General features: G+C 38.0%; 2 protein-coding genes across 3 annotated transcripts in view; both read left to right on the top strand.

Moving 5' to 3' along the window:
• Positions 1–12,340: 12,340 nt before the first annotated feature.
• Positions 12,341–15,339, top strand: myct1a (myc target 1a). The gene is made up of 2 exons (XM_056259932.1): positions 12,341–12,559; positions 14,458–15,339. Exons 1-2 carry the CDS (start codon positions 12,505–12,507, stop codon positions 15,042–15,044), a joined length of 642 nt encoding a protein of 213 aa, XP_056115907.1. The 5' UTR covers positions 12,341–12,504; the 3' UTR covers positions 15,045–15,339.
• Positions 15,340–16,453: 1,114 nt separating this feature from the next.
• The window catches only part of serac1 (serine active site containing 1), a 28,011-nt gene continuing 18,234 nt past the window's right edge, over positions 16,454–26,230 (top strand). The window contains exons 1-14 of one of the 2 annotated variants that reach the window (XM_056259925.1): positions 16,454–16,581; positions 16,887–17,108; positions 18,001–18,037; positions 18,223–18,365; positions 19,041–19,130; positions 20,936–21,067; positions 21,246–21,367; positions 21,452–21,580; positions 22,289–22,402; positions 24,671–24,833; positions 24,932–25,082; positions 25,568–25,709; positions 25,895–25,995; positions 26,133–26,230. In XM_056259925.1, the coding sequence (XP_056115900.1) occupies positions 17,015–17,108; positions 18,001–18,037; positions 18,223–18,365; positions 19,041–19,130; positions 20,936–21,067; positions 21,246–21,367; positions 21,452–21,580; positions 22,289–22,402; positions 24,671–24,833; positions 24,932–25,082; positions 25,568–25,709; positions 25,895–25,995; positions 26,133–26,230 (1,516 nt within the window). In that variant the 5' untranslated portion in view covers positions 16,454–16,581; positions 16,887–17,014. Of the gene's footprint in view, positions 16,582–16,686; positions 17,109–18,000; positions 18,038–18,222; positions 18,366–19,040; positions 19,131–20,935; positions 21,068–21,245; positions 21,368–21,451; positions 21,581–22,288; positions 22,403–24,670; positions 24,834–24,931; positions 25,083–25,567; positions 25,710–25,894; positions 25,996–26,132 lie in introns of those variants that run through there. The other variant, XM_056259924.1, reaches the window with a different exon arrangement.

Raw genomic sequence — 26,230 nt, 5'->3', positions numbered from 1 at the left:
AGGGAGGGAGGGAGGAAGAAGGGATGGAGGGAGGGAGGAAGAAGGGAGGGAGGGAGGGAGGAGGGAGAAAGAAGGGAGGGAGGGAGAAAGAAGGGAGGGAGGGAGAAAGAAGGGAGGGAGGGAGGAAGAAGGGAGGGAGGGAGGGAGGAAGAAGGGATGGAGGGAGGGAGGAAGAAGGGATGGAGGGAGGAAGAAGGGAGGGAGGGAGGGAGGGAGGGAGGGAGGAGGGAGGAGGGAGAAAGAAGGGAGGGAGGGAGGAAGAAGGGAGGGAGGGAGGAAGAAGGCAGGGAGGGAGGAAGAAGGGAGGGAGGGAGGAGGGAGGAGGAAGAAGGCAGGGAGGGAGGAAGAAGGGAGGGAGGGAGGAGGGAGGAAGAAGGGAGGGAAGGAGGGTGTAAAAGTTTGTGTAAACCTTTCTTTTAAATAATAATATGCAAACACACCTGACTACCTTTGCATTTACCAGTACTCACAGATTCACATACACACAAACATGCAAAAAAGGAAATAATTACAGTAGCACCTCTAGAGAGAATAAGACTGAACTTTGATTTTTGAAACATCTGCATTTTAGATGTTAAGTCATACAATAACTAGTAAGGCGATATACTGCCCCTGGTGGTCAGACGTGGGTAGATGAATTAAATGTATTTTTTAATAGATTTGATGGTGGTTGTAATGATTTTGAACATTCTTCGCTAGGTAGAATACCACAGAGCTCTTCATCACATCCACCTTCAGCTTTAAGCTCATCCTTTTCTCCCACTTGTGAGTATGTTCCTGGTTTTTCTATGTCAGTTGAACAAGTAAGAAGTGGGTTAAGGACAATTAAGATGAAGAAATCTCCAGGTCCTGATGGTATTAATCCTAGAGTCCTTAAGGCCTGTGCTGATCAGATCTGTGCGCTGGTTCATTATATTTTTAATTTGAGTTTGCGTTTGGAAAGAGTACCCGTTTTATGGAAGACATCATGTGTAGTACCCGTACTGAAGTTAACAAATCCCATGGAGTTCTCGCACTATAGACCAATTGCTTCAACAGCACAGTTAATGAAGGTTTTTGAGAGACTGGTTTTAAACCATTTAAAGTCAGTATTGTGTGGTGCTGAGGATAAACTACAGTAAAAACTGCTTATAAAACTGGGGTTGGGGTAGATGATGCACTTATGTATCTCTTGCATAAATCTTTAAGTCATTTAGAGACCCCGGACAGCACAGTCAGAATTACATTCTTTGTCTTCTCTAGTGCATTTAATACTATTCAGCCTTCACTACTACTAAGTAAGATGGAAAATGTTGGAGTACATCAGAGTATTGGCAATTGGATAACTGATTATCTCTCTAATAGACCACAGTGTGTGAGGATGCAGGACTGTGTGTCTCAAGTAGTGAAGTGCAGCACTGGAGTGCCTCAAGGAACGGTTTTAGCTCCATTTTTATTCACTTTTTATACATCAGACTTTCAGTATAACTCTAAATCCTGTCATCTCCAGAAATTTTCAGCAATTACTTTACCTGTCATCTCTACTAATTTTCAGCGCTACGTCAGAACGTAGGCTCACTATTGGCAGACGCTGGTCATGAGTGTGATGCTGGCCAATAGTGAGCCTATGGTCTGACGTAGCGCTGCGCTGTTACACTACGTGAACTCACTCAGAGGCCCACATAGAACAAAACGAATAGTTGAATAAAGTCGTTATTTTGGGGGGGGGGGGTTGCGCACAAAAAGTATTCTCGTCGCTTGATAAACTTAAGGTTGAACCACTGTAGTCACTTGGACAATTTTAACGATATTTTTACGAACTTTCTGGGCTGGCAGGATTCAATTACAATATAAGCCTATGGAGGAGTGATCCAGCTCTCAGATTTAATCAAACATATCTTAATTTGTGTTCCGAAGATGAACGAAAGTCTTACGGGGTTGGAACAACATGAGGGTGAGTAATTACTGACAGAATTTTCATTTTTGGGTGAACTAACCCTTTAATGAAACAGTTCAAGCTCTTGTGAGTACTCATAGCTCAATATTAATTCATCCCCGCTGTTACAAGGAGCGTTTTACGTTATACAAGATGATAGACTATATTCTAGTATATTCTAGGATTACTTGGTTGTATATATAATCATAATGCTTTGCGAAATTGATACTGGAGAATAAGTCTTGTTGCTTTTGTGAATGTTGTTTAAGTTTTCTATTTAGTCATTTTATTGTTGTGCTGCTGTGACATGTAAATTTCCCCCTGGAGATTAATAATAAAGTTTTAAAAGTTCATCAATCAATTTGACTACATTAATCAGAAGCATGACAGCTTGTGGATTTTCCAGTTCTAAAATTATTCCAAGCTAGTGCTAACTACATCTTTTAAGGGCCCTTGACTGTAGTTAAACTACTTTTAATTTATCAGTAACTTGTAGTTTGACAAAAAACAGTTCCAAACTAACTTCCCCAGCAGCGAACACATCAAACAAAGAGAAAAAAGCAGGTGCAGGATAGCGAGACGCGTTCCCCAGGCGTTTGTGTGGCTCATTTGAGGAACATTCCCAGCCTACTAGACTGTAGGTGGAGAAGTCTACATCGATGACCACTGAAAAACACTAAAATATAGGACATATTCAGAAAAGAGGCGTTTCTGTCTGGATAACGAGAGATAATAAATAGCAAAATTCCTCAGCATATGGAAAGATGTTTAGCCTGGGAGGGCTTCAAAGCAGACTTGCCGTTTTCTGCCATATGGCGCCACTAATTGCTGTTTTTTTTAACAACCTGCCACTGTTTGGATGTCAGTTACTGTACCCAAAAAAAGAGGACAAAGGAAGGCATATAGACATTGTTTGTGCCTGCTACTGTTATATGAGCTCATTCAAAGTTAATGCAAATGTCTAAATGATTTACAATATTTACAACATATATCGTAGCACATAAATAATAGTAATTTATAAAAGTCATAACATTATTTAATAATCAATCATATATTATTTTACATTAATTATAAATAAATGACTAATATAAATGTTAATATATATTTATAAATATATATTTTTATATTATATTGATATATTATTATATTTCTTATATTACTTTTTTAGACTGGCAATAAATCCATGTGATAATACATTTTAGATCAATCAATCAATCAATCAATTAATTAATAGTCTCTTTTATCACCTGCATTCTTTGTCAGTACGCCCAAATCTAACTAAATTCATGCCGTGCCATAATCAACAGGAATAAACAAGATCTCAAGGATATCTAATGTGGCCTGTGTGAGCGTTCATTGCCTGCATGCTCTCCCATTATGAAACAGGTGCTCATTAGCAAGACTTTCCTTCTGTTTTCAAAAATAAAACAGGAAATTTAAACGATGATTTAAAATGTTTTGATCCCCCTGAATATTTCTTCTAATGAGCTCTTTATTTAAGGCAGGAAGGGAATCTCATACAGAAATGGTAATCTGATCAAAGCAGGGGATCAAATTGGTCTGATTAGCAACTCTAATCTGCTCATTCGAGAGGAGAGAGAAAACTCAACTCAAGTGCAAAATGAACGTGGAATGATACATGTTTGCACTAAAATACGAGACAAGACACGAAAATGGTTATGTATGCATTAGATTTGATTTCAGCTTTTCTTTTTTTAAAGAAAAAAATGTATTCCACCTCTTTGACGCAAGACAACCTAATCTTCACACATACAAGACACATCCGAAGTAGCTGATATTTCACTATATTTCTAGAACTTGCAGTATCCTAATATGACAATTATATGATTGACTCTCCAAAATAATACAGCTACGTTAGAGATGACCATTTTTTCATTAAGCAGGATCATGATGTGAAAACTTTACCACTGTTCTTTCATATTAAGCATGAGCGCACACATAAGCATGTCATTATGTTTTCTGCTCTGCCTTAATTTTGCAACCAATGAGGTGTAAGAAAGCAATGGCTGAATAACATACTTAGCATCACATGATTCATTCCCCCCACAAGCATTTCTTTACACACCATCAATCTGGCCTGACACTCAACATACTGATCTACTTCTAGTTTCTAGGGCGACCAAAGCCCAATCCTCCAACATATTACCTAACATATAGTGTGAGTCTGTGCAACAGTTTAAATTGCAGATGATCATATCATGATCATAGTCAGAGTAATAGTGGGTACAGGAATTTATCAGTCTTTTCACATTGAATATGATGGTGAAGACCACCATATTATGTAGTACATAAGTTGGCAAACTATTATACATAATATGAAAATTTACCTCGTCGAGCTCTAGGAACAGAGATTCCTTAAAGGGACAGTTCACCCAAATATTTTAATTCAGAACTTCATCATTTACTCACCCTCGTTTCATTCCAAACTTTTTTCTTCTGTGGAGCACAAAAAAAAGACATTTTGAGCTGTTAACCACTGAATCATTGAAACAGCTATTTTCGGTTTCGGGGAGAAATGGTTTTGGAGGGCCGAAATCAGTGTGACCGATTCAGACGTTTAATTAGTGCTTCTCCTATGGACGATTGACAATATTAATTTCTTGATTTTAACTGGTAATGATATCTTAAATCTAAAATATTTTAGTGTGTGCTACTGATTCACAGCCTGAACAAAACTGTCCTATGTAGTTTATGTAGTATTTTAGTTTTCAATAGGCTATATGTCGTCTTGGCGCGTGACTGATCGCTGTAGCCGCCTCAGTTGAACCTGCAACAAGAATCAACGCACGTGTCGTGAACCTGATCTCATCTATGATCTCATCTCCTCTTTACTACAGCACGAAAATAAGATGGGTGAACACCAAAAGGTAGCCTATGTTTAAATATACATTACAATTTACCGAAATTAATCCTGTTTTCATGTAATCGCTCAAGTGTTTCAACTGAAAGACGTCAATAAAACAGCTTGTAGTAGGCTAACAATCAAAGGGATAACGTTAGGTTCAACCAAAAATGAAAATTCTGTCATCAATTCCTCACCTTCATGTCGTTCCAAACCTGTAAGACTTTCTTTCATCTTCAAAATACACATTAAAATATTTTAAACGAAATCTGCGAGCTTTGTGTCCCTCCGACAGCGACGCTACTTCTACCACTTTGACACTTCAAAAAGTTGAGAGATCGTGAAAACTAATGCATAGAATTTGAACGGGTTATCCCACATTTTCTAAAAACACACCTTGCTTTATATAATGAACAGATTGAATTAAGGGTTTTATCCACAGCGTTATGGCGCGCGAGCAGAGAGATTCGCGCTCGGCACATCATATTCCGCGCGCGAGCAGAGAGATTCACGCTCGGCACATCATATTCCGCGCGCGAGCAGAGAGATTCACGCTCGCGCATTATATTAATGTACTTTCGCGCTACAATAATGCGCTCTCGACATTTGCCAGGATAATAACGCCATAAATAACGCCATACTGCGTAAGGGTTTTGATCAGCGAAAATAAATAGAAGCTCAACCGAACGATTAAAAGGTGGCTAATTCGTACGAATTCGTATGATTTGTCTAAACCCACGTGACGTGATGGTTAGGTTTAGGGGCGGTGTCATGGGTAGGTCATTCCAGAGCCGTTGAAACGTTCGTACGAATTCATACGAATTGGGCAAAACGTAAAATATGTACATTTAGCAAAAATCGTACTAATTCGTATGAGTGAGGTGGTATGAATTCGTACTAATTAGCCTCCTCGTAAAATTCGTACGAATTGAGATCGGGTTGGAACAATACTTTTTTTTATTGAACCAACTGAGTCTTATTATATAGCAGGCTTCAACATTCAGTCAAGAAAGAATGATTCAAATGATAGATATTATATAGCCACAAACATTATGAAGGATAAAATCTCTATTAAGAATAAATTACATTTAGGAATGCTTTTTTCCAAATATTTGTTTATGCATGTAACAACATATTCAAACATTTTGCTTGTGTGTGTGTGTGTGTGTGTGTGTGTGTAAGAACATACCCTAGTTTTACAGACAAGGCTTAAGCTAGTCCCAGACTAAAATGCATGTTTGAGCTGTTTTAACTGAAAGCAACTTGCCACACAGTAATTTTTTAGGCAGGTTTATAAAAAGGCAGGTTTATAAAAGGTACTTAAATGTCCTAATTGAACTAAGGCCAAATCATGGCTTAATCTAAGCCCTGTCTAACCAGGCCTTAGCATCTTTTCGAGATAAATTATAATCAACATTTCTTGGGGCAAATAGAAAATAACTAACATCAGACCAAAAGATTAATGATAAATTACAGTTGTAAAACAAATAAGCTAAGTATTCCTCGTGTACAGTACAAAAAAGTGCATTTGTTGTCAACATCCATGAATTTTGATAAGGAAGCTTTACATGGGTAGATTTTGTGAAGAATGTTAAAGTGTATCTCTTTAACTTTGTTTAACATACAGAGTTTATTTAACCATGCCTCTTTCCAATGAATAACAGCGATCTGTGAATTCCAACTAAAAAAATCCCTCTAGGAGAGATTTTATAATTGGACTGAAACATTAATCTAATATTTTTATTATTACATGAATTAGAAAATAGTTTGATACCATCAACTATTAGCACAGGAATTCCTGTGCTGATAGTTGATGGTATCAAAAATCACCTCACTTTCGGAAGTAACGAAAAATCACCTCACTTTCGGAAGTAAAGAGAAAAGTGAGGTGACTTCCGAAAGTGAGGTGATTTTTCAATGTTTCAACCCATTTGGAATAGCTCTTATAAATGGCTGAAACTCTTTAAATGGACTGGGGGAAACTGTAGAAAAACAAAAGTCTTCATAAATATATGCACTGTATTACATACATTCATTATATTTTTACTTAACCTGTTAGTGATGTCTTCATTTTTTAATTTAGACTATGTTTGAATAAATCTATCATGAAAACCAGTTATTAGCCTACAGTTTATTGTTGTTTAAATGTTTATATTTCACCAATAAACTGGAGTAGAAACAACTCTGTTACTAAAAAAGTTGATACAAAACTGCCTTATGTGCAATTTAAATGTTTGAACAACTCAGTTTTAGATATTTGAGCATTGATTATAAAATAAGTTTGTTAAATTAATTGATTATTAACTTATCTATTTTTGGTTTCAGTTTTCGGCCAAGTGCATTCAGAATTTTTGGTTTCCCTTTCAGCCCAGAATTTTAATTTCGGTGCATCCCTACACGGAACTGGTTATTCAGTTTTGTGAACCAGATCAACCGATTCATTGAAAAGATCAGACTAAAACAAACAAACAAACAAACAAAATGTTTGTTTGAATGAATAACATAACTTTCTGTTTTCTACTCACATAAAGTGGTCTAATGACTTCAGAAGATATGGATCATAAGTTCTGGCAGGTCACGTTAGTCAAGCTCGCATCAGCTGACTCTCAGCTGATCCACGTCTACCTATATATGACGCCTATCACTGTTTACATATATAAGCTCCTTCAGTATTATCATCAGCAGATCACGTTTCTCAGGAGCTAATGACCCTCCTCCATCCCCAGCTCCTCCTCTCGTGCAGTCAGTATTTAGCCTAATGAGTGCCCTTTGAATCAGAATAAATTCTCGAATTATGTTGTACTTAAAATCTTGAATTAATGTTATCTGCAATAATGTTGGTTCTGTTTACCCTAAGGGGGGGGTATTGCTGCTCTTATCCATGCTAGGCTGCATTGATGCGCTGGGAGTTCTTGGCCAGAACAACCATACCGCCAATCCAAATCATATGCTAATGGTCAATCGTATTTGACGATGGTGGTCCTGACAGAAATAGTGTTTTTTTTTTTTATTGAAATCTCCAGTCCCTGTTTATTGTACTTGCATGTAAAATTTGTAATTGCATCTAAAATTTCTCCTAGTGTTTTCCACAGAAAAAAAAAAGTTGTATGGGTTCTAAACAACATGAGGGTGAGTAAACAATGATATTTGGGGGGGGGTAATAAACTATTACTTAAAAAAAAATAGTATTACCTAACTCTATGAAGACGAGCAATGCAGAAAGAGCATTTCATAATTTACTGTAGAGGTGACACACTGTACTGTACCTTGTTTATTGCAGAACTACACACATCCAGAGTCAGCTCTTCTGCTCTTAAACCCTCTCTTTTTTCATTCCGCTGTCTCTCTCTGGGCAATCTTTCACCCTAATCTCATTTCTCCATTCATTCACTCTCTCTTCTCTGCCTCTGATTCAATCTTAAAAGTGGTCCACACGAAGGGCACACAAGCAATACAATCCAGGTCAATGTGAAACTGACCAAAGCAACTCTACACCAGTTTTCAGTGCTTAATTCAAAGAGCATACTTTAAAACCATTTAAACTTATGAAAAAGGGGATTGTGTAACTGAATGTGTATCCTCATGAACACAAACAAACTCTCCTCAAGTGCCAGGACAGAAATTCTCCCCAAGGATGATTTTGTAACTGGAGACGTCATAAGCACCGCAAAGCATCAATTGTAAACCAACCGTAAACTTTGCATGTGGCTGTGACGATCCTGGGAATTGGATCACACGTCTCACAACACACAGCTGCAGAGAGACGTACTGAACTCAAATAGCCAAATAACATTAGCAGAGACATCATAGGTGCAGTCATCAAACAAAACATGCTAAAACATCACAACTCAAGTTAGAATACATTCAAGTTATTCAAAAGTCGACATGACATCTTGCGTATATATGCTGTGTCATCCTACACAGTGGCGAGGTCACCTTTAAGAGAAAGCATGCGTAAGCACCTACCCTGCAGCCTCTGCATCTCATTGGCAATCTCCCTGTCTGAACGGCCATAGCGCTGAGCAGATGCCATTCCACTGATTCCAAGTCAGTGGTGCTGATGCTGGGCAGCGGATGCAGCTCCAACCGAGACTTCTCCAATGATCTAGGATCAGCTGGATCTACCCTATATGAAAAGCGTAAATGTTTTAAATCAGTGCATGCCATGCAAACATACGGTTTCTTTCCTCCCTTTGAAGTTCTGTGCTTTCTGCAGGAAGCAGCCTCTTCCCTTTGCAGTCTCGCTCTCTTTCTGCCTCTCAGACTCTACTGTAGGCATCAGCATTAGTTTTCACTGCCACCTGCTGTCCAATCAGAGTGCAGGTCTCGAGTGCAGTCTGTTGACCAATAGTGAGGCCCGAATCGAGTCCTGTGTGTTACTTTAGCAATGCCAGACAACATTACACTAAGTGTTTCGATTAAAATGTTACATGTCTGAGCTTCTGCTCACGGAAAATGAAAAAAGATGCTGGAATATGGCATATCTCAAGCATGTGACTCCATTAAGTGAAATTCGAGAGGGGCGGGAAAAAACTCCCATGTGTACCAGAGACACACTGTTATGCTTTTCAATTCCATTACCAGTTCAATCACACACGCACGCGTGTTATAGGAAAAAAGCAAAGTGAAATGCCTGACTGGAGCGTTAAGCTCAGGATTCAGAGACCGCTCTGCTGAGTCTGCTGGTTTTCAAACAGCAGTGCTTAGCAATGACCTCTACACGGTCACTGCAGATGGATGTGTGAGAGAGAGAGAGAGAGAGAGAGAGAGAGAGAGAGAGAGAGAGCACAGCAAAGAAGTTACTGCCATACTGTAAGTCCTTGTGCGCAGACGATCTTATGCCATTCACATTCACTTACCTTCTCCATGAAGCCTCTGTATCCTCCATCATTCTGAAGAGCCCATAAGGTGACAAACTGTTTAGAACCACATATGTGCAACATTGTTTTCAAATGTTTTCCAGAAATAGAATACAAAGAAAGAGAGTTTAACACTGTCGAGCAAATAAACAAACTAATTAGCAAACAAGATCAAGAATGGTGATGTCCAGGGAATTATTTGAAATGCAAATCAGATAAAAAATCAGAGTTCAGCCTGGAATGATGATTAGCTGCAACATGTTCTCTAAAGAGTAACAGAGCCATCTGCTGTCCACCAAGAGAAGACTGATATTATAGGACAGGATAGACAGGATAGGAAGGGATAGGGTAGGGATAGGGTAGGATAGGATAGGACAGGACAGGACAGGACAGGACAGGATAGGATAGGATAGGGTAGGACAGGACAGGACAGGACAGGGTAGGATAGGACAGGACAGGACAGGATAGGATAGGATAGGATAGGATAGGATAGGATAGGATAGGATAGGATAGGATAGGATAGGATAGGACAGGATAGGATAGGATAGGATAGGACAGGACAGGATAGGGTAGGATAGGACAGGACAGGACAGGACAGGGTAGGATAGGACAGGATAGGACAGGACAGGACAGGACAGGACAGGACAGGGTAGGGATAGGATAGGATAGGATAGGATAGGACAGGACAGGACAGGATAGGATAGGATAGGACAGGATAGGACAGGACAGGACAGGATAGGATAGGATAGGACAGGATAGGACAGGACAGGATAGGATAGGATAGGAGGATAGTATAGGACAGGATAGGATAGGACAGGACGGGATGGGATAGAGTTACAGCAGCCATAAATAATACAAATAAATAACACAATAAGATGCCAAGCAAAATATACAGGAAAAAATCTGATGAAATATATTATATTATATAACATGAAAAGAAAGATTTTTGCAACTATTATACCACAAAAAAAGATTTTCATGATTCATGTATTCTATAGACTGTTAAGGATGGAATAACAAGTTTGGCTTTCATTTCTGATAAATTAGAATGACTTCAGCCAAAGCCTTACGATAACATTTATTTTATTTATTAATACATTTATTTAATACAATACTAAACATAATTTAGTGAGAGAAAAAAAACAATCAAATGTATTATACAATGTGCAAAAAAAAACACAGATATTGTAGAACAATATAAATAGTTTTACAAAAAGATGTTCATGGTCCATGTGTTATGTAGACTATTTTTAGGATGAAATAAGAAGTTTGGCTTTTATTTCTGATATATTACTTGTGACTTCAGTGAAAGCCTTACAATAATTTTTATTTTATAAATATTTCTAAATGTCTTTTTGTTTTTTGTCTTATTTCAGGTTATATAATGAATGTCTTCAATTACAAAAATAAATAAATAAACTCTCTCTCATAAATTATGGCCAAGAGGTCACAAACATGAATTGGCCATGTTCTTGTGGGCTTTTTAATGCAAAAACACGTAAGAGGCTGAAAATGAAGTGTAATGTATACTTCAGAACTGTAAGGCAATCGCTGATATCTGCACTCCAAAGCAACAATGAGAGGAAATGTCAGTATAGGGCCTGTCCCGTTCCTCCCAGGCCAGCGGCTCTGTCCTAAAACCCCATGCTATCTACTGTTCTTAATCACTAACCTCCAGATACCCTTAATGAACACTACGAAAGGAAAGCACACTGAGGTGAAAGTGGTCTGCTTCAGGGCAAAATCCTGCTTTCTCTGCAGGGATCTTATCAGGGTTTTGTTTTTACAAAAGCTAGCCTCGCCAGGATAACCCAGCACAAAGTTGGCACTCTACATGGAAAATCTGAAGCGTTGTGATGACCAGCAAGACTACAAGTGGAAGAGTGGAACAGTTAAAGCTAAAAAATCTTGAGAATGGTGTTATGAGATCTTTTGTTATGAAATACATCGAAAAATGCTAGGGTTTCATCTGTTTGGTTTTGATTTTATACTGTGCTTTTGTCAGCTGCCATTTCTATGTTAATTTTTACATTGGTTATTTGTGGAAAAGACATTGTAAACATTAACGAATGTGTCCACATCCCTCTACTCTAATAATTTGAATGGCCATATTAAAAATAAAATAAAAATATTAAATTAAATCATATTTTTCATGCTATTTTTTTACTGTATACACACAACCATTTAATTTTGGGTCAGTACTGTGAAGTAAATGTATACTTCTATTCATCAAAGATCAATTATATTAATTTAAAAAACAAGTGACAGTAAAGAAAGCTTTACAATCACATAAATTACATTTTAAAATAGATTTAAACCGCAAACTGGCAAAGTGCCATCATGGTGACACAATGGTATTGTTCATTGTATACGTCATTGTTCATGCCAAGTGACTGGAAGAGAAAGGAAAATAGGGAAGAGTAAAATATGATAAATTTTGGCCAAGGGAAAGATGACAAATGACAGGAGGAGAAATGGATTTCACACACACCTTGATTCTCCTCCTCTCTGTACACTCCTCCCTTTCCTCTCCATCCCACAGGAACCCTGGTCTGCGGAGATAAGGACAGCCTGCTGCTAATTTTAAGCAGGAAAGGCAGGAAATGTGAAGTGAAGACTTTACTTTTCCACAAACAGAGTAGCGACCCTGGCCTTGGAGAGGATCCTGTGTACCACAGTGCTGAGCAGTCTGGGGCTGAAAAAGAGACGCAGACAGAGAGAAAGAGAGAGAGGAGGGTCCCTAGAACTGGGGAGTTGGATAGACACAGAGAGAGACACAAGAAAAAGTTAAAACGAAGAGTGAGAGGAAGAATTGGAGGGGAGAGACTGTATCCCCTCTCGTCTCCCCTGTATCTCTGGAGGGAGCTATGGCGGATAACAGCACTCATCCCATTGTGGACATACTGGAGTCCTTCGAACTGAGTAAGATACTTTGCCATCTTTACACACTTGATATAGGGTTCTCTTTCACATACATGGAAATGAACTTACAATGTTACATTGTCAACTTTGTACTTCTTTAAAAAATCTGGAGAGTGTAGAAAATGCTGTGTCGAGTCTTTTAGGAGAACTAATTTTTCAACAGAAATGCAGACAGTAGTAACTAGCAGTAAAAGATATTGGCAAAAACAGTCCATAAAAAACAACACCGCCAATGTGCAGTTTTTTTCCATTCGGTCTCTCCAAATGTCATTTCCAGATGATCCTTCACTCTGGACTGTGATTCCTTTCACCCATGGAGAAAATTGCATTTAAATATCCATTTTATTTTAAACACAAGTCTCTAAAGAGTTTTTGATGTCGTTTTCTTATAATAATACATAGAATTGTTATGTGCTGTGGTTAAAAAATGGCTATAATTTGTCTGTTTCATTGAAATATAACACTAGAAGAACACATGGGTCCTATCCTATGCTTTTTAACCCAATTGCTCAAAAGTGTTGTCAGTTTCAAAAGGACCTGTACCAGATAAAAGTCCTGTGTGCTAATGAAATTGGTATTTCTCTAGACAATGGAATGCCATAACAGGAAGCTTCCTAAAATACAAACTATTTAATTCACTTTAGCTGCAAAGGATAAGAAAACATTGGGTGTGCCTTCTATTGTTGAATTTGGCCCAATCCTCAGCGACATTTCCATCAAGGAAAAGAAACAATAAGCGAATTATTCAATGAATAATGAATTATTCAGCTCATTTTGAAGGACGCATCAAGTGCATCCTTCATATCCTTCAATCACGCACAGAATCATTTGCACACATTCCAATTCACAAAAATAACTGACGGAAAACGAGTCGGCGCAGAGCTTGTCTGAGTTCATTATGAAATGTAAGACAAAACACTGTTTTGCATAGATGTTATATTTTGTTTTGGTGTAAATTTAATGTTTTATTTGTATAGGGACAGAAACAATAAACGTAGATAAAAATGTGAAAACAGCCATCCAATGCATGTATCATAGTGCTTGTAGCTAAAGCTAATTTGCAACACTTGTCCCAAATTATGGAAATGAATCACTTAACACTAAACTGCCAATAATGTAAGCCCTCGCTGTATTGTATTAACAAAAAGCCAGTAAATATAATGATTTTTAATACAAAGTATGTTTCCAAAATTAAGTTTTAATAGTATTTTCGTGCCGTGATTGTGGGGGCAGAACTAAATTTGTGATGTAGCCATGCGGACTTAATAGACCATCTCAATCTAGCGTTCAATGCTGATGAGTAGGAGGATAGCCGCCCTAGAAGCTTCAGAAGGACTGGTCAAGGAACGACGCAGCCCTCCATTTGAGATGCATCCTTACTTCATGACCATTAAAAAAAGTATGTTCTATATAGTATGAATGTGTTTGGAGGTAGCCTATTACATCCGCCATGTTGTCATGTGACCCACGGCATCAATTGCGTCGCTTCACTCCCATTCATAAATCCTCTTCCGTATCCATTAAATGTGCGCTTCAGAATCTTGCCAGAACTAGTAGGTCATCCAGGTAATTTTTCGCCTACCGTTTTATGAATTCGAACATACTACTCAGCTCACATGCTGATTTTTCACTTACTATATAATGTGGAAGTAGGCATATTTTCCGACACAGCGTATGTGTTTTAAAATCGGCTTAAAGTATCAAACATGTCTGATATCCTCTGACTGAATGGAATCATGTGAAGTTAAAAAAAGTCTGTGCCCATCACACACTGCATGATTTTCTGTGAAATCTGTCAACTCCGACTGCCCAAAACCTGCAGACCGGCTCAGACTATTGGCAACTAGTGTTGACTCAAACTGTCACAAACTTGTTTTTTTCTTTTTACCTTTCTCCAGGGGATGTGATTTTGGCCTTCTGTCTTTCTATGGTTGTTGGTCTTCTGCTGGGAGCTGTGGTCTATATGATCTTGACCTGGATGTCTCGCCGACAGGCATCAGCCACCATCACGCGTGTATCCATCCACCAGTCCCGCTCCACCACCCGTTCATCCTCACCACGCTCTCGGCCAGGCTACAGTCGGCACAGCAGTGGCTTCGACCGACGCAGCAATAACAGTCTGGCCAGCGCTGCCTTCTCCTTCCATCGGCAAACCTCGTCCTCACCGATAGACTATGGTGACTCACCGGGCCGCAAATCAAGCTTCCGGGCCTCTACCTTTCATCCTCTTCTTCAGTGTAGCCAGATTGCTCGCGAGGCAGAGGAAGGTGCCCAGGGTAGCCTGCCACGAACCCCCACTCTCACTACCAGCCCTGGGGCGGCTGGATCAACCAGCACTGTCTGTTCTATGGTCACCCCACCCCGGGCCAGAACCCGACCGGATTCCTTCTGGGGCAACAACAATCTAAGGGGCTTCCATGCTGGCCAGACTCCACCACCTGCCTACGAGAGCATCATACGAGCCTATCAGGAGACGACCACGTGAAGGAAGGGGACATACTACAGTTATGGGAGAAGATATACATGCATTAATATAGACTTGGACTGGAATATTGGACAACTGAAAGCAATATTGATGGAACTTAAACTGACATGGCCAGTTTTTTAAAACTTGTATGTGTTCATTTGTGTATATGTGCATATTTCTATTTGTTCATAAGTGTGGAAAGTCAATCGGAAATATCAGAAAGTGTTTGAAAGAGAGAGTGAGATGAGTTTTTTGTTTCTAGAGGTTGATTCAAAAAAGCCAAAAGACTGTAATGTCTACAGTATATGTTTGTGTAAAACAGAGAGAGAGAGAGAGAGAGAGAGAGAGAGAGAGAGAGAGAGAGAGAGAGAGAGAGAGAGAGAGAGAGAGAGAGAGAGAGAGAGAGAGAGATAGAGATAGAGATAGAGATAGAGATAGAGATAGAGATAGAGAGAGAGAGAGAGAGAGAGAGAGAGAACATGAAATGTTGAAGGTTGCAATAAGCATGAGGACAAATCTCTGAGACCTTTATTCTGATCTCTATTGCAAATTCCAAGACAGACAGTTATTGCAAACACTAATTTAAAATAGTTTTGCAACAAACTCATTAAATTGTGTATTTATTGGCTTGTTTTCTGGGAACTCTAGTCTTTTGGAATCATTGTAAATATTTCTCATTGCAACTGTAGGCCTACTTGTAAAAATAAACAGACACAATGCATTTTGCAATAGCTTTTTGTCTAAAACATCTGCATGTTTTAACTGAACCAAATGCCTTCATAGAAAGCATTATACACTTATCATAAAAGAGATAGGTCAGCCAAAAATGAACTTTCTGTCAAGATTTACCCACCCTCATGTGACCATCACTTACTTTCTTCTGTGAAACACAAAAGAGGACATTAAAAAAAAATAAAAAAAAAAATCCAATGTTGTTTGAACCCTGGTGTTCTTCAAAATATCTTTGTGTTCCACAGAAGGAAGAAAGGCTTACAGGTTTGAAACAACATAGGCTAAATGAAAACAGAATTTTTATTTTTGGGTGAACTATCCATTTAATGTGTCCGTTTTAGAGTGTTAAACATGAATGAACAGAACAAGGACGAATGTTAAGGTGTTTTCAAGAGGGTTAGAGCACACACATCCTGGAAGTGACCTGGCATCCTTTAAGTGACCATACACGGAAGCCCTGACAAGAGGAAGGAATTGTCTCAACAGGTTTAAATGTATGCTAACAAATAAAAATTTGATATCATACTGACTGTGCCAACTGCAATAGGTTCCCTTTGTTTGGTGTTAGTTTCATACCGTCAATATTCTAGCAACGCATTCTGGACAAGGAAGGACTATTCCAGGCAGGCGTGAAAACATTGAACAATAGAAGTAAGCATTACGGTAGGAAATTTTCGACGCGAGACACTGACTTTGTGGTACTTACGGTAATGGCGCTCTACGTCAAGCGCGTTCAGTCTTGAAAACAGTTCCTGTTTACATTTGCTGTCAAGCGTGATTTTTTTCAATGCCGCCTTTATCGGAAGGAACTTCAGTTTTATAGGTAAATTGCACATTTCACGTAGTTTCATTTTGTACGTACGCACGCACGCAATGAATTTCGTTAGAATGCCTCCCAACTATTCGACTTTTTTCATGTAACTTACAACCCGACTGGTTATTTAAACTCGTCAAATGACAAATTATCATCCAAGTAATATGTTTAGTAAGCAGTTAGCCTGATATCAGCAGTCTCTATAACTAAAGAAGTGTGTTGAGTGTTTCCAAAACTGAACAGAGAGAATGAAAACAACTGACAGTGACTCCTCTGGCATGTCATGACTCCACCACCTCTTCTTTAACCTTTAGCATCCAGGTTATAATCGACGTGAGAAGATCACCAGCAATCATAAACAGCTGGTAGCCTATATATGTCTCACCGGCCCTCTGGCCAAGAATTGGTGTGTGCAATCGTCTGATATCTGCGAGGGAAGCTAATGTCTGTGTCCGCCCTGCGACTGATCCGCGTCCGGAGGTTGAGCAGCAGCACTGCACCTGCTGTGAAGAGAGCACTGCCATGGAGAGATCTTAGTAAGAGCCTGAACTTACTGACATGCCCACCTTCACTGCATTCATGATGCCAAATAAAAAGAAGGTTGTCTAGGAATGCAGCTCACTTGAATTTGAGACACAGCCTTAATGTATCTGGCACTTTCCAAGATACCTACCAAATAAAACAGGGCCTGATATTGTTAAATGTGTTGTTTGTGACTTTGGGACATCTCTACATACATTTTAAAACCCTTATTTCAATTTTTTCTAAAGATAAACAAATACTATTTGTTGTTAAATAATTTACACTACCGTTCAAAAGTTTATGGCATAATATGTCAGTAAAGACATTTATGTTACAATTGCTGTTACACTGTGTCACAAAAGATTTATATTTTACATAAACACTGTTCTTTGAAACTTTATTCATTAAAGATCCATTCATTAAGATTGTTAATAATAAAATCTTTCTTGATCACCAAATTATCATATTAGAATAATTTCTGAAGGATCATGTGACACCGAAGACTGGAGCAATGACTGCTGACAATTCAACTTTGCCTTCGGGAAAAAATGACATTTTATATTCAACAATTTTTATATTCAAATAGAAAATAGTTATTTTAATTTGTAATACAATTTCCCAATATTACTGTTTGACAGTTATTTTGATCAAATAAATGCTGCTTAGTTCAGTATAAGAGACTTATTACAAAAACATTTTAGAAAATAATACGACCCCAAATCTTTGAATGGTAGTCTATATTTCCCATAAAAAAATGCATTTTGTTTGTGGCTGCTACATTCCTATCAGTCCTGCATGATAGTCCCTGCATGCTTTATTTATTGCTTTGATAAATTTGACAGATTTATTCTGAATGCTTAACTGAATAATACTGAATGCTGGTCTTCATCTCTTCCTTGTCTCTAGGAAAAATAGCAAAAGTGACTGGAGCAATAGTATTGGGGTAGGTTTGTAGATTCTTATTTTAATATTTTGTGCATGTATTCGACAATCCATCAATAAAATAATATCATACAATTTTACAGAGAATGTCAGAGGAAGCAGATGTTAAAAGTAATATATCTTCTGAGCCAGATTTGTTATCCCTCTCTGAAACACATTGTGACTTTATCAAGTTTGCTTACACAGAGGCTGTGTTTTCATCACATATGAGGTGGTTACTCTCAACCAGGCCCTCACTATTGACACCAGTGCAATACTACAGGAGAAGCACAAGTCCTACATCTACCTGACTCACGCCACTAATAGGGAACAAGAGAGCCTTGCTTCTGGTACATTCAGTTTTCACGCTTGTGTGTTTTTGTGCTTGAGAGAGTGTGTAAATATCAGTGAGCTGAAAGATTAATTTGCATTTACATTTACATTTACTCCTCAAAAGCAACTTGCAAATGAGGAAATACTACACCACTACTGCAAACGAATGTGCCTCATTGGTCCTGATTTGCTGAAGAAAGTACTTGCTAGTGATGAAAATGAGACGCTTTGAACAAACAATTTGTGGTATTTTTCTGGAGTTATAAAACAATGAAGCACCCGAGACCCGAGTAGCGAACTTTATCCCTCTTTTTTTTTACTCCTCCACCTCCGTTCTCACACACATTATGTCATTACACAACAATTCAGGCTTTCTTTTCAAAATAGTAGTCAACACAACAGACCAGTATTTTTGCTTCAAGAGTTCTTTGGCTTGACAGACAAAGTACAGTACAGTACATAAATTAAGTTTTTGGAGGGGCATCATAGTCTCCAATTAGATTACATTTTTTTGATAGTAAATGTATTGTTCTATATTTTGTATTGTTCAAAATATATTGTATTGTTGTATTATAAATGTATTGTTCTATATTTTGTACAACTAGACATTAAAACAGGCCATTCCTGTATAACAGTTGATTTACCTGTTGGAATTTATTAATTGCCCTCAACAGACAATATTCCTTTTTCAGGCCTCGCTATCAAGACCAGGAAGGAGCTTCATAAAGCAGCTAGAAAGTTTCTTGAAATTACATCAAGAGTTCTTCGTCACCCACTGGACGGTGAGTAGTTTCATCTCTGTTTGATGGCAATGACAAGTCATGGAGCCTGTTAATGCTTTTAAAATATTTTTAACTAGATGTCACCTGTAGTTACACAGAGAGGAATTGACATGAAATATTGTTCTGTTTTAAATGGGAAAGGTATCTCTGTTCTTCTGCATAATATGGAATCTAATACACTGCTTTAACTTTTTTTTTTTTTTTTTCGCAGCATACTTGGCATCAGGTTTGAGACTGAAGGGTAGTTTATAATATACACTACTGTTCAAAAGTTTAGGGTCAGTAAGATTTTTTTAAAGAAATGAATACCATTATTCAGCAATTATGCTTTGCATTAAATTGATAAAAAATGACAGTAAATACATTTGTTACAAAATGTTTCCATTTCAAATAAATGCTATTTTAATATCAAAATTTCCAAAAAACATTAAGCAGCACAACTGCTTGATAATACTTCTGTTTATAATAAGAAATGTTTCTTTAGCACCAAATCAGCACATTAGAATGATTTCTGAAGGATCATGTGACACTGAAGTCTGGAGTAATGGGGCTGAAAATACAGCTTTGCCATCACAGGAATAAATTGCATTTAAAAATGTATTAAAATAGAAAACAGTAATTTTAAGTAGTAAAAGTAATACATAAGATTTGTATCAAATTAATGCAGCCTTAATGAACAAGTTTTCCGCTACAGAATGAAAAATAAAAAAGGTAATTGCGACTTTTTATCTCACAATTCTGACTTTTTTTCTCACAATTGCGAGTTTACATCTCGCAATTCTGACTTTATTTCTCAGAATTGCGAGATATAAAGTCAGAATTGCGTGATATAAAATCGCAATTGCATGTTATAAAGTCAGAATTGCGAGATATAAAGTCAGAATTTATTGATATAAAGTCGCAATTGCAGGTGATAAAGTCAGAATTGCATGATATAAAGTCGCAATTGCGTGTTGTAAAGTCAGAATTGTGTGAAATAAAGTCGCAATTGCGTGTTATAAAGTCAGAATTGCGAGATATAAAGTCAGAATTGATTGATATAAAGTCGCAATTGCGTGTTATAAAGTCAGAATTGCGTGATATAAAGTCGAAATTGCGTGTTGTAAAGTCAGAATTGTGAGATATAAACTATTCTGAGGGGAAAAAAGTTAGTCTTTTTTTCCCCCCTTAGAATTGGCCTGATAACTCGCAATTGCGAGTTTATATCTCACAATTCTGAGAAAAGATGTCAGAATTTCGAGATATAAACACGCAAATATATGTTATAAAGTCAGAATTATTGTGAGAAAAAAAGTCAGAATTGTGAGATAAAAAGTCACAATTATGTATTTTTTTCTTGCAATTGCGACTTTATTTCTCATAATTGCGACTTTATATCTCGCAATTGCGACTTTATTTCTCAGAATTCTGACTTCTTATCTCGCAATTGTGTGATAAAAAGTCGCAATTATTTTTTTAATTTGTTTTATTCAGTGGCGGAAACAAGCTTCCATACTTAGGAGGCTTCTTTCAAAAACAAAACATTCTTTCAACAAAATATATTATTGACCCTAAACTTTTGAATGGTAGTGTATGTTTAGCACAAAACAGTTTAGCAAAGTGTGCCAAAGTAGTAGACTAGTAGAGTGATAGACTATAGAAAACTTTACTGTACTCTATGTTTAACTGAAGGCATCTGTTTCCATTTGACTTTTGCTAAAATCATTAATTTCATATTAAATCATGATTTTAACATAATTTCTAGCGTGTCATTGTATTTGTAGTTATGTGAAATGAGCATGTGTTTATTTTGTTTTTTAAATTAGAGCGTCTCAGTCATCTAGACGCAGATCCTAATGAATGTGCGCTATGGATGCTGCTGAAAAGAACCTTCTCTGCTGACCGGGCCGTGAGACAGCAGGCTGTGCAGGAACTGGCCCAAAATCACCACTGGCAGGGTGAGAGACAGCAGCACTTCAATCTCATGATTAGAAAATGTCAAGATTTATTGCCATTAATGTTCTTGCTGAGAAAAAAACTATTTCTACGGGGCGTAACCCTTTGCCCACCAGAGAAAAAAACACATCACTATATATTCTATGAGCTCTGATTGATCTTTTGTCTTATCCATCACAGATTATCAATACCGGACTGCAGCACAGGTGGTAGACCAGCGCACATCTGTGGCTCTCGCCCGCATACCTAACGTGGACCTGCGCTTCTTTCTCCCTCCTCCTCTACTGCCACACACTGATGATGTGGGTAGCTATCATTCAGACAAAAGACAAAATGAACTGCTGTTTGATGTCAGCTACTAGTGCTAATGTTTGGTGCATGTATAGGATATATCAATAGAAGAGGAACTTAGACAGTTACTGGGATCTCTGCCCCAGTCGGAGGTGGATCAGTGTGTGCAGTACTTTACTTCCCTGGCACTTCGAGAGAGCAGCCAATCACTAGCCTCTCAACGGGTGAGACATAAACACACTCAAGCTATAGAGTGCAACAGCCAGCATCTGCAAATAAAGATCCCATTCATTTTCTCAGTAGGGGAACTGATTTTTAACAATAGCTTATAAACTTTTGTGAGCTACAAGGTTGTTCTTTGATATTGCTGTATATGGCAACTTATGTCTTACATAATTGTTTAACAATGGAATTCCAGGTGATAAACCAATCAGAAAATCAAAACCGGCCGGCCACTCCCATGAAACACTGTGAATGTAACAGTCAATCACCCTACACTCTCAAACTACTTAAATATTTGTATAAATGTGCATATTTTGCAATGAACATAGAAATATATTGTTTAATGAGCATCTTTAAATACATTTTTTTTTTTTTTCAATTAAGTCGTTTACAATGTTTCATGGAATTGTAGTTCTTTCCCTGACTAAACACCGTCTTGTACCTTAGTCTATTTGTTCAATTTTCAAATATTTTTTTACTTCAAATCAAAGTTTGTAATGTTGTGATTCACTTCATAGCTGTAGGTTTGGTTCATTGCTTAAAATTCTTATTGATTTTTAAATCCCCATGGGAAATATGAATGGGAAAAACACTTCCAGAACCAAGGGTGCTGAAAAAGTGAGCAAGCACTGTTGCACTCCATTTGGTCGAATTTATTTCCAGAAAAAAGAGACAATCCATTAGCTGTGCATGTTGGTCTGTGGTTATAGGGAGGGCTGTGGTGTTTTGGTGGAAATGGGTTGCCCTACGCCCAAAGTCTCACTTCTACCCCCTCTGAGAAGGTGGAGACATTCTGCCTGCAGGCCCTGGTCCAGCACTCAAAGGTGAAGATTTACAAACCCTGCTAAATTACATGTATTTTGCAACAAGGAAGTAGCCGATAATCAAAGAAAACAGGATGCTTGTGTATTATGAGTGATCTTTTGTAGATATTCTGGATGTGTACCTTCAGTTTAATTAAGTTTAAATGTTCCTATAATGCTTTTCCACTTTTTCAACTTTAATTAGTGTGTAATGTTGCTGTTTGAGCATAAAAAATACAAAGCTCAAAGTCTACTCCACAGGGAGATATTTTATTTAACAGAATCCACTTTTTTCAAGAACTATAACGAACGGCTCATTTGGACTACACCGTGTTTTTTCCGGATCTTATGAAGTCACAATGGTACTCATTTAAATAATTCCCACCCACGGAATATGCAAAAAAGGTCGGCACGGCCTGGCTGAGCTGCATTAGAGAAGACAGTAGGTGCATCCCAAATCGCGTACTTGTGCACTATTCTATGCCATTTTGTAGTATAAATAGTGCGAGTAGTGCGTTCACACTGAAAATTTAAAAAAAGAGGGGACTTTAAGTACCCGGATGATGCACTTATTTAAAGCTCCAGTCCGTAACTTTTCCTCTTTGTTGCCATCTGTCTGTTCGAAATCTGTAACTGCAGTGATTCGCGGAATTATTATCTTTGCGTGGGTTGTAAATCGGCATGAAACAGCGCGGATGAACACAGTGCTTTGAGGCGAGTGCTGCTGTCAGTCACCGCGCTGTGTGGATACTGTCATACAGAATCACAGATTCACTTTTTGAAAGTTTGACCAACATAAGAATTTTCATAAGAAAATGTCTTCTGAACAAGTAAGTAACATCCATTTTTGTTCTGACCAACTAAGGGGGAAAAGGCATTCGACATGATAAGCTTCGTTAGATTTAATCAACGCGATTTACAGCAACCGTGCAAATTATAGCCTACTTTGTTCTCAAATTCATGTTAACAACATCACATCAGCATAGCGTGACTAATGTTAAACTTAATGTGTTTTATGGTTACCTGTGTAGTTCAGAATTCATATTCTCCATAATAGCAAAACGAGAAAGGCACAACAAAGGAAACTCCATAACTGTGTGAATTAAGAAAACGTACTGTTACACGATTGAACTATTGAAATGTCTTACTTGTTCAGCAGAAAAAAGCCGTCTCTTTTTCCGTTTTGAACCCCTTCAAAACACGGAGTTCACGCACTTTTCAAAAGCCCCGCCGATGTTTAATCCTTGTGTTCGCATGAGACGGTTTCTTTCTCTTTCTCTAGCCACCTTAAATCCGAAGTACGAAGTCTTTTGGGTTTTATAACTGCTGAATCTCCAGTTGACACTGATGATTGTTGTTTTGATCTTTCTGGATGCCATAAGTTTAATTATGTAAAGTGCTGCGAGAAAAGCCTATACATCTAAACATCTCGTCACGCGCAGTATAGCCGAAGGAGCCGAAACTCCTTCTTTATGTGTACGGGTGTGACGTCATGACGCAAAGACATGCTCAAATTTCCCGCGGAAACCCACCAGTACCACTGGAATTAAAATCATTATTACAAGCTAACCGTTTTGAATCTAGCTATGGCAAGCAGATAGTTTTGACCACTGGCAGAATAAGTTTTTTTTAATATAATTATTTTGGATTATTTTTAACTTAAAAAAGTTACGGACTGGAGCTTTAACCGAAAAAACGAAGTGTGGAACGTTGGACACTTCTTGCACTCAACTGCCGCAGCTTTAATTACGTAGCGGAGGGGGAGAGGCTATCAGACTCCGATGTTGAAAGACAAAATAAACTTATAAAGTTCATACACTACACGGTTGAGTACATAGTGCATAATTACATAGTGTATAAGTGCATAGCATTTGGGACACAGCTAGTGTTTTCGTTGTCAAAGAGACACATTGTTCGTTAACATTGTCAGGGTCTGAATCGGGCTCGAATTTGTTTGAAATTGACGCCATCCTCAGTTTTTACACTAGAGAAGAACTCGCAGTTATGGAGGGTTGGGACATTTCCCGAACACGCGAGGGGCTTCATCGAAATCAGCGGGTTCAGGGCCAGACTGGGGAGAGAGGAGCTGTAATAATGTAAAAAAAAAAAAAAAGTGTTTTTTGAACAATCAAGCATGAAAATATATTCTAGTACACCCCAAAAACAAAGTCAAGACTTCGTAAAAGGGCATAATAGGACCCCTTTAAGCCCAATTTGACTTGAGCAAATCATTGTTTGTTTTAATAAACATAAATTCAAATTTCCAATTGGGTTGTTCTTTGTTCACAGGTCCGCAGTCATTGTGACCACATTGTTGCTAATGGAGGACTGCAGCTCTTGCAAAGAGTCTACCAGCTTCGCAGAGACTCTCCAAAAATTCAGTGCAACATTGTGCGAATTATTGGAAATCTCGCCCTGAATGAGAGTGCGCACACAGCCATAGTGCAGTCAGGTTAGCCTTGTATTTTAGTATTACTGATTTATGAGTTAGATTTAATGTTGAATAGAGTATTTATTTTATTTTATTTTATTTTTTTGGTTGTCCTTAAGGTTGGATGTCTGTCCTGGCTAAGATGATCCAGTCACCACACATCATGCAGGCATCTTATGCTGCCCGCGCTTTAGCCAATTTGGACAGAGATGCAGTAAGGCAGAAGTACCAGGATGGTGTTTACATTTTGCACCCACAATGCCGCACAAAGTAAGCATGCTAGCTTATTTGGACTGCCTTATGCTCACCAAGGCAGCATTTATTTGATCAATAATACAATAAAAATAGTACAATTAATACAATTTAAATAACTATTCTCTGTTTTAATATATTTTAAAATGTAATTTATTCCTGTGATGGCCGAGCTGAATTTTCAGCATCATTACTCCAGTCTTCAGTGTCACATGATTCCTCAGAAATCATTCTATTGTGCTGATTTAGTGCTCAAGAAACATTTCTTATTATTATCAATGTTGAAAATAGTGGACAGTTCAAAAGAACAGCATTCATTTGAAATAGAAATCTCCTGTATCATTCTAAAAGTCTTTACTGTCACACGATTAATTGAATGCATACTTGCTGAATAAAAGTTATAATTTCTTTTTAAAAAATCTGATTGTCTCCAAACTTTTGAAGGGTAGTGTAGATGTTTTTTTTTTTCACTAATATATATGTTTTCCATCCTATTTATTCAGCCAGCCAATCAAAGCTGATGTTCTCTTCGTGCATGGCCTCTTGGGAGCAGCTTTTAAAACATGGCGTCAAAAGGACCGTGACGTGACGGATGATGACAAGGTGGAAGGGGTCCGAGAGGACTACACTGAATGCTGGCCCAAGGTCAGATATTTTCTTGAAGAAACATATGGGTAAAATCTCAGTTACCAAAATACTATTTGCGGTATAATGGCATACTGTTAAAAGCGCTTTATAAATGAAGGTGATTACAGAGCTTCAGAGGTATTTTGAAAGTCAGACCAAAGTCCAAAGTCAGGAATTCAAATCTTATTTTGTATTTTACACAGTCTTGGTTGGCTGAAGACTGTCCAAACCTCAGGATCCTGTCTGTGGAGTATGACACCCATTTAAGTGACTGGAAGGCTAAGTGTCCTGCTGAAAACCAAAGGTAAACAGTCATGGTGTGAATATTCAATGATCTACATCAATAAATTATCTGATTAACTCAATGTACCATACATGATGTCAATGTTTGTTTAGGTTTTTTTAGTGGGGTTTTTTTTTTATACCTTTTGTGCTATACAGGAAGTCCTTGGCCTACAGGAGTCAGGAACTGCTGAGGAAGTTGAAGGATGCAGGTGTAGGGGACAGGCCTGTGGTCTGGGTAGCCCACAGTATGGGAG

The sequence above is a fragment of the Rhinichthys klamathensis genome, unplaced genomic scaffold (assembly GCF_029890125.1).
Source record: "Rhinichthys klamathensis goyatoka isolate OS25496 unplaced genomic scaffold, OSU_Roscu_1.1 h1tg000170l_1, whole genome shotgun sequence".
Lineage (NCBI taxonomy): Eukaryota > Metazoa > Chordata > Actinopteri > Cypriniformes > Leuciscidae > Rhinichthys > Rhinichthys klamathensis.
The sequence above is the reverse complement of the archived record's forward strand: the minus strand, read 5'-3'. Positions and strand labels throughout refer to the sequence as shown.